This window comes from Ursus arctos, unplaced genomic scaffold (assembly GCF_023065955.2).
Source record: "Ursus arctos isolate Adak ecotype North America unplaced genomic scaffold, UrsArc2.0 scaffold_21, whole genome shotgun sequence".
NCBI lineage: Eukaryota > Metazoa > Chordata > Mammalia > Carnivora > Ursidae > Ursus > Ursus arctos.
In genome coordinates this window covers 50587539-50596910 of record NW_026622886.1, presented here as the reverse complement: position 1 = coordinate 50596910, position 9372 = coordinate 50587539, and the positions used below count along the sequence as shown (strand labels likewise).

The 9372-nt window shown below is 40.3% G+C and overlaps 1 protein-coding gene across 1 annotated transcript; it reads left to right on the top strand.

Annotated features, from left to right (window-relative positions):
- Positions 1-8140: 8140 nt before the first annotated feature.
- On the top strand, positions 8141-9067 carry LOC125282645 (olfactory receptor 6C4-like). Its single transcript, XM_048218106.1, has one exon. It carries the CDS (start codon positions 8141-8143, stop codon positions 9065-9067), a length of 927 nt encoding a protein of 308 aa, XP_048074063.1.
- The last annotated feature ends 305 nt before the right edge of the window (positions 9068-9372 follow it).

Here is a 9372-nt window from a genome sequence, read left to right as displayed (position 1 = left end):
TATAGTTTTGCAAGTTGCTACTATCTTGGGAAACTGGTAAAAGATACACAGGATCTCTCTGAGGCATCTCTCTGTATTAAGGTCTAAAATGGAAGAGATCACACAAAACAAAGAATGGATAACAAGTAAATATGCACGTAAATCTAAGTGAACATCTGCAAGATCAGTTTTGTTATATAGTATGCGGTTTTAACAAACACAGAGCACAGGGGCGCCGGGGTGGCTCAGTCATTAAGCGTTGCCTTCAGCTCAGGGCATGATCCCAGGGTTCTGGGATCGAGCTCCACATCAGTCACCCTGCTCTGCTGGGAGCCTGCTTCTTCCTCTCCCACTCGCCCTGCTTGTGTTCCCTCTCTCGCTGTCTCTGTCAAATAAATAAATAAAATCTTTAAAAAAAAATAGAGCATAAAAACATAAATAAAAATATCATACTAAATGAGATATGAAATGGAGTTAAAACCCTACATTTCCTTTACTGACTGAGAGGAGCGTAAAGATACTAACTACAGACTTTGATAATTTTTTTGTGCACCTAACAACTAATTAGGCCTCAAAATTAACAAAATAAATATGGTAGACATATTAAGAAGGATAGTTAAGGGGTGCCTGGGTGGCTCAGTCGGTTAAGCATCTGCCTTCAGCTCAGGTCATGATCCTGGGGTGCTAGGATCCAGCCCTGCATCTGGTTTCCCACTCCGCAGGGAGTCTGCTTCTCCCTCTCCCTTTGACCCTCCCCTTGCTCATGCTCTCTCTCAAATAAATAAATAAAATCTGTAAAAATAAAATAAAATCATGGTGGAATTTTTTGGCCACAAAATCAATAGTAGGACACGACAAAAAATATATAGACTCAGGGTACAAGATTAAAATCTGGACTTAATAAAAATACAGAAAATATATAGCACCCAACAAATCCAAAATCCACTTTCTTTTCAAGAACAAACAAACAACAACAAAAAGAACAAAAGAATGTTTTTATAATGACAGAACCAAAATGAAAATCTCAAGAAATCTCAAAAGATTGGAAATATGGATTTGTTCTCTGCCCACAGTGTAATTATGCCAGAAATCAATATAAAAATACAACCAGAAAACACTAATGTCTTTGAAAATGTTTAAGATTTTATTTATTTATTTATTTGAGAGAGAGAGAGCACGACTGGGGGAAGGAGCAGAGAGAGTCTCAAGCAGACTTCCCACTGAGCATGGAGCCAGACCCAGGACGGTATCTCCTGACCCTGAGATCACGACCTGAGCTGAAATCAAGAGTCAGAGCTTAACCAACTGAGCCACCCAGGCATCCCAGTTTGAAAATTTTTAAATGCACTCCTAAATAACCTGGATATATTTCTGGAACAAACCTCTCTACATACACTGCAGCGTGCATATACAAAAATGCTCACTGCAGCATGTACAAAATTTCCCTGAAATGGAAACAACCTGAATTTCTATCAGTAGTAAAATGGACAAATCATTTTAATGGTAAATTCATACATGCTGTTGCATTTGGTTAGAAAGTATCTTAAATATTTCCTGGTCAGCATTAATAATGTAAGTTTCTGCAGGGGCATTTCATGTGCCTAAGGCAATTCCTGTGACTCCAGGATCCTGAGCAGAGTGAGCACAATTACAGGAAAAGAGCATGTTGGTGTTGACACTGAGGGAAATCATGTTGCCTAAAATAAAATATTGGCATAAAAGGTTCACAGAGTACAGGTGATGTTAGGAGGAAGGTCTCGGAGTGGGATATGAGTGGGTATACAACAATGAAACCAAAGGCCTAACAGGAATGACTTTGACAGAAATATTTTGTATGGGGAGGTTTCTATTTATAAGATGCCAGAAGCCCTATGATCAGGACAAAGCAAGGGTCCTAAGTGTCAGAAGCCTATGATCAGGACAAAGCCAGAGGTCCTAAGTCTCAGAAGTCGAGCATAACTAAGGTTGCTGATGGTAGTAAGAGTCAGTGAGCAGACCACGTACTGTTCTGTAATTTTAGCAAGGTTTCTTTAAGGAAGACTTACTGCACTCTCTAAGGCCTGCAACCTGAGGCTGGTAAACAGGGTGAGGAGGAAAAGGTGGGTAGTTTTAATACATGCCTTTTCAAGAGCCCAGCATTGTGTACTTTCAAAGTGAAGTAAGTGCCTAGGTTACTATTAGTAATGTCTGGAACTCTAAAGTGAATAAGTGTCTTGTTGATGCCTCTGTTATGGCTTCACTGGTAACATGTCTGGAGGATAGATGAGCAATATTCCCTTCTAAGTGTCCACCATGGTCAGAGAATAGTAAGGATCCTCTGCAGAGGGAGTCAGTGACCCCATAAAATCTATTTGCCATTGGTTAATGGATAGTCCCCAGGGAAATGAGCCTCCTCAACTGTATAGACGGTGGCACATTTTCCCACGTACTGTACATGAGTTAGTCACTACGTTATTCATGGCTGAGGAGGACAGTCCCTTTCATTCTTCTCAGGACCTCAGGGCAGTGGCTTCTCTGTGGCCTGATATTTCACGGGCCCACTAGTCAAAGTTAGATCAGATCTGAGGTTGTGCCAATATGTGTCTCAGAAATCAAAGCCAATTTATCTGCCTGTGCATTACAATGAGCCCCTGAAAACTGAATTGTCATGTGTAGAGAATATGTGTGGCCTTATTTGTATTTTGGGGATCTAGGAGGGAAGATAGCCCAAAGTTCTTTACCCCAAGAAAGAGGGAGGAACACCTTAGATAAGGGATTGTTGTTGCTGCCATTAGTCAGACCAGATGACCATACCATTGACAATGGCCTAGAGTCTATAAAAATGTGCAGAAGGAACCAAATGTTGGCCAGGACACCTTCTAGTGCTAAGATAACTGCTGACCCACGGGTCTCATCCATAATTAGGGATGTTCCACTTTGGAAATGGAATGCATCAGCTCTTCAGTACACTCTATCATGCATGACAGTGCTGCTAACACCTACAAGGACTACAAACTTCCTTTCCTGATCATTCATTTAATCCCAGAGTTAAAGAACTATTCATAGAGTAGAACATATCAGCCAAATCTATAACAGCAAAATATTTTCCAGTTGCTGATTCCTATTAATTTCAGTAAAATTAGGTATGCAGATCTTAATGGAGGCTCTGAGGCATTAAGGTTATGGTAATTCACTGTGAAGTGAATTCATTTACTTCAGGTTTGAGCACTGGCCAAACAGCGTTATTAAACCGAAAGATAATTCCTCAATTTCATAAAAACCAACCATGAAAAGCCTACAGCGAATATCATTCTCAATGGAGAAAAGCTGAAAGCCTTTCCCTTTTTTTAAAAAAAAGATTTTATTTATTTGACAAAGAGACAGCCAGCGAGAGAGGGAACACAGGCAGGGGGAGTGGGAGAGGAAGAAGCAGGCTCCCATCGAAGTAGCCTGATATGGGCCTCCATCCCAATACTCTGGGATTATGCCCTGAGCCAAAGGCAGACACTTAATGACTGCGCCACCCAGGCGCCCCTGAAAGCCTTTCCCTTAAGATCAGGAATATGACAAGGATGCCCACTCTCGCCATTATTATTCAACATAATACTAGAAGTCCTTGCAACAGCAATCAGACAACAAAAAGGGATAAAAGGTATCCAAATCGGCAAAGAAGAAGTCAAAATGTCACTCTTCGCAGATGACATGATACTCTATATGGAAAACCCAAAAGAATCCACCCCCAAATTACTAGAACGTATAGAGCAATTCAGTAATGTGGCGGGATACAAAACCAATGCTCAGAAATCAGTTGCATTTCTATACTGAACAATGAGCCTGAAGAAAGAGAAATTAGGAAATCCATCCCTAAATGGGGATGCTATTGTAAATCAATAGCACCAAAAACCATACGCTACCTTGGAATTAACTTAACCAGAGACGTAAACGACCTATATTCTAGAAACTACAAATCACTCTTGAAAGACATTGAAGAAGACACAAAAAGATGGAAAATATTCCATGCTCATGGATCGGAAGGATAAACATAGTTAAAATGTCCATGCTACCCAGAGCAATCTACACTTTCAATACCATCCCGATCAAAATACCAATGACATTTTTCAAAGAACTGGAAGAAACAGCCCTTAAATTTGTGTGGAACCAGAAAAGGCCCTGAATCACCAAGGAATTGTTGAAAAGGAAAAACAAAGCTGGGGGCATCATGTTGCCAGATTTCAAGCTATACTACAAAGCTGTGATCACAAAGACAGCATGGTACTGGCACAATAACAGACACATAGACCAATGGAACAGAATAGAGAACCCAGAAATGGACCCTCGGCTCTTTGGGCAACTAATCTTTGACAAAGCAGGAAAAAACATCCAGTGGAGAAAAGACAGTCTCTTCAATAAATGGTGCTGGGAAAATTGGACAGCTTTTTGCAAAGAATGAAGCTTCACCACTCTCTCACACCATACACAAAGATAAACTCCAAATGGATGAAAGACCTCGATGTGAGACAGGAATCCATCAAAATCCTAGAGGAGAGCATATGCAGCAACCTCTACAACATCGGCCAAAGCAACCTTTTTCATGACACATCCCCAAAGGCAAGAGAAACAAAAGATAAAATGAACTTGTGGGACTTCAACAAGATAAGAAGCTTCTGCACAGCCAAGGAAACAGTCAAAAAAAACTAAGAGGCAGCCCACGGAATGGGAGAATATATTTGCAAATGATGCTACAGATAAAAGACTGGTATCCAAGATCTACAAAGAACTTCTCAAACTGAATACGCGAGAAACAAATAAACAAATCATAAAATGGGCAGAAGATATGAACAGACACTTTTCCAATGAAGACATACAAAGGGCTAACAGACACATGAAAAAATGTTCAAAATCATTAGCCATCAAGGAAATTCAAAACAAAACCACACTAAGATACCACCTTACGCCAGTTAGAATGGCAAAAATTGACAAGGCAAGAGACAACAATTGCTGGAGAGGATGTGGAGAAAGGGGATCCCTCCTACATTGTTGGTGGGAATGCAAGTTGGTACAGCCACTCTGGAAAACAGTGTGGCGGTCCCTTAAAAAGTTAAAAATTGAGCTACCCTATGACCCAGCCATTGCACTACTGGGTGTTTACCCCAAAGATACAGATTTAGTGAAGAGAAGGGCCATATGCACCCCAATCATCATAGCAGCATTGTCCACAATAGCTAAATTGTGGAAGGAGCCGAGATTCCCTTCAACAGATGACTGGATTAAGAAGTTGTGGTCCATATATACAATGGAATATTACTCAGCTATCAGAAAGAATGAGTTCTTAACATTTGCTGCAACATGGATGGCACTGGAGGAGATAATGCTAAGTGAAACAAGTCAAGCAGAGAGAGACAATTTTCATATGATTTCTCTCATCTATGGAACATAAGAACTAGGAAGATCAGTAGGGGAAGAAAGGGATAAAAAAGGGGGGGTAATCAGAAGGGGGAATGAAGCATGAGAGACTATGGACTCTGAGAAACAAAGTGAGGGCTTCAGAGGGGAGAGGGGTGGGGGAATGGGATAGACTGGTGACGGGTAGTAAGGAGGGCACGTATTGCATGGTACACTGGGTGTTATACGCAAATAATGAATCATGGAACATTACATCAAAAACTAAACATATACTGTATGGTGACTAACATAATAAAAAATTATTATTAAAAAAGAAGAAAAATAAAGCGAAAGATAATAGGAAGAATGAGTAGACCAGGCACACCAATCCCCAGGGATCTCACTCTATTGCTTTCAGCTTCAAAAACATCATGTTCTCTCACGGAACTCTTTATCATGGTCTCTCTGAACCTTCTCTCCTCAGCCATATGTTTACAACTTGTTCTCAAAGTTGTCAACAATTGAGATTCATGTGAAGCTTTTAAACTTAAGTCCACAGGGCATGTTTAGCTTCTTCAGGAAATTGATCCCCATGGGCCTGTTCTCAAAACGGCAGATAAACCCTGTGTCACTCTGCCTAATACAGAGACTGCAGAGAAGCCCAAACCCTGCCTTCTGACTTCAACATAATCTCCCTGAGAACAAAAATATTAAGGAATTGTCCATCTATCAAAGTCCACCTCTGATTCTATCATTGCTGGGATAGGGATTACTTGTTTATTTGTTTTTCTTTTTTATTATATATGTGAAGGACTGTGTCCCTCTGGAACTATGATTGGATTCTGGTTTGGATTCATAGAATGGAAGGTAATACACGTCCTCGGTAAGCCCCACACACTCGGGTACTTTCATTAAGAGAAGAGTACAAAGTTTACATGTGGAATCTAAGAAACAAACCCACAAAACAAAACAGAAAGTGACTCATAGATACAAGAATGAACTGATGGTTACCAGAGTGGGGAGAAGCTGGGGGGAGGGAAGCAAAATAGGTGAAGGGGATTAAGAGTTACAAACTTCCAGTTATAAAATAAATAAAGCCCAGGGATATAATGTACAGCATAAGTGATAATCAATAATGTTGTAATAACTTTTACGGTGGCAGATAGTAACTAGACCTATTGTAGTTACCATGCATAAAAATATCAAATCACCATGTTGCATACCTGAAACTAATGTAATATTGCATGTGAATTATAATTCAATTTCTTGAAGTAAACAAATAAATAGCCACCTACAGCTATTGACTCCAACAAAAGAGAGAGAGACAGATGGGTAGAATGTTGATGGGAAGCCAACAGACAGCATGTTAAATTTGATACTACTCAGAGACTCACATGGCCCATCTCACTTTCTATTTACCTCAGGAACGGGCAAACATCCCACCGCAGTCATTCAGATTGTCAAGGATGTGAGCACTGGATGTTTTTAAAGTCACTGATGTTATTATTCTATAAATGTGGGTCATGATGTCAACCAATTGTGAAAATCGGGATGAAAATGCAGTACTTGCCAAAGACCACAGGTTAGTACAAACAGGGAAGGGGGGTTGAAGGAGAATCCAGGTCAAAGTTTAATATCACCTCATGCCTCCAACAGCTGTGTGGAATAATGGGGAGATAAAAACGATTCTGAGGATATTTATCTAACCCGTATGCATGTGAGTTAGAGGGACCTTTTCTATTCTCTTTGCCTCTGAATCAGAAAAATCCAAATAGGCACGAAGGACACCACGGCCAAAGTTTCCTTACTCAGGGATTACAGATTTATCTACAAAGGACTCTTCTTGTCAGAAACATGAATGTCCCTCTTCCCGGTTTCTACAAGCCAAGAATAGAGAACAGGAACATTTGAGGCATGATAAACTGTCATCCTTAGTTTGCCATTGAGGACTCTTTAAGACTTTGAGGAAAATCCACTCTGAGCTGCTGCCTGTGGATATTTCAAAATCCCTATTCTCACAGCTATATCCCAAATCTACCTATAAGACTTCGAACATGGCAGAGAAACATATAAGAAAATGCTAATTATTATGATTTATGGATACCAGTGCCTTGTTCAGGTAGTCAAAAATGCTCACAATATAAGAGTGCTGAACCAAAGATCTTAAAGCCCTATTACAAATTTATGCTTCCAAAGAAATAGGGGTGCAGGAAAAAAATCACTGACGCATCAAAACCTTCAACCATATCCATGTGATGACTCTCCTGGTGGTTGCTGAAACAAGGGAGTTAGAGGTTTGGACAATAATGAAGATGAGGATCTATGGCAGACAGCCAGTGAAACGTCAAATACTGCAGGGAAGGGAGAAGAGCACGAGCAGGGGAAAGGGAAGCACAGAAAACAGAATCTGATAGAAATAGTTCCACCAAAAGCACAGAAGTATGAGAAATTAACAGAGTCAGAGGAAAACATTTCGTAAACATTTTGGGATTAAAGGATAGGTTCAAAATGTTACTCTTCTGAAAAAAAATGTGAGTAATTATTCTGTAATAGAGTCTGGTAAGTGTCCGGGAATATGTCAACTTGAGAAATTAAAAACACTTTAGGAATAAGGTCATTCACATAGAAGACGATTGGGCTTCCATGGAGCCAAGTCCAGGGCAACGCGATGCTGGTTTAGGTCAACTGCATGGGGAGTAATATATGACATGACTCACTAGGATCAGCTTTGTCTCTCCTACCTAAGAAATGTGAGTTTTCATCATTCACCTCTTTCCTTTAGATCTCCAAGAGGTCAATAATGAAAAACAGGACGTTTACTGAGTTTATTCTGTTGGGCTTCACCAATCAACCTGAAGTCCAGGCTGTGATATGCATCTTTCTGTTCCTCACCTACGTGATAAGTGTCCTAGGAAATCTGACTATCATCATTCTCACTCTAATAGACCCTCACCTCCAGAACCCCATGTATTTCTTCCTCCGGAATTTCTCCTTCTTAGAAATTTCCTTCACATCCATTTTTATTCCCAGATTTCTGACCAGCGTGACAACAGGAAATAAAGTCATCAGTTTTGCTGGATGCTTGATTCAATATTTTTTTGCTATATTCCTTGGGGCAACAGAGTTTTACCTCTTGGCTTCTATGTCCTATGACCGCTATGTTGCCATCTGCAAACCCCTGCATTACCTGACCATCATGAGCAACAGGGTCTGCATACAACTCGTGTTCTGCTCCTGGCTGGGAGGATTCCTAGCTATCTTACCCCCAATCATCCTGATGAGCCAGGTGGATTTCTGTGCTTCCAATGTTGTGAATCACTATTTCTGTGACTATGGGCCCCTTCTGGAGCTGGCCTGCTCAGACACAAGCCTCCTAGAAGTGATGGTCCTCTTCGTGGCGGTTGTGACTCTGGTGGTTACTCTGGTGCTGGTGACATTTTCTTACACATTCATTATCAGGACCATTCTGAGGATCCCTTCTGCCCAGCAAAGGACAAAGGCTTTTTCCACTTGTTCCTCCCACGTGATTGTCGTCTCCCTCTCTTATGGCAGCTGCATGTTTATGTACATCAATCCCTCTGCAAAAGAAGAAGGTGCCTTCAACAAAGGAATGGCTGTGCTCATTACCTCAATTACTCCCTTGTTAAACCCCTTCATTTACACTCTAAGAAATCAGCAAGTGAAGCAAGCATTCAAGGACACCATCAAAAAGATTGTGAAGCTTTAAAAGACAATACATTTCCATGAAAAATAGATTTCACTTGCTAAATGTGTATTGAGTGTCTCCTATGTTTCAAATGCTGAACTGGCCCTTGAGGATAAATATATGAATGACATATGTCCTAAATTAAGGAATCTGCAGCCTACTAAGACAGAAAGGTGTTAAACTGTAAATTCATGTAGTAAGTTTACAAAAAATAAAAGAACATGGTTAAGTGCTGTTAAGGAGGAAAAATGAGAATCCATAAAAAGAACAGTAGGAGGGAATTAACTATTTTCCAGAAATGACTTGAAATTTAAGAGGCAAACATA

Bases quoted from the DNA above. Each gene is read 5' to 3' on its own strand.
- LOC125282645 (XM_048218106.1), top strand. From the start codon at position 8,141: ATGAAAAACAGGACGTTTACTGAGTTTATTCTGTTGGGCTTCACCAAT.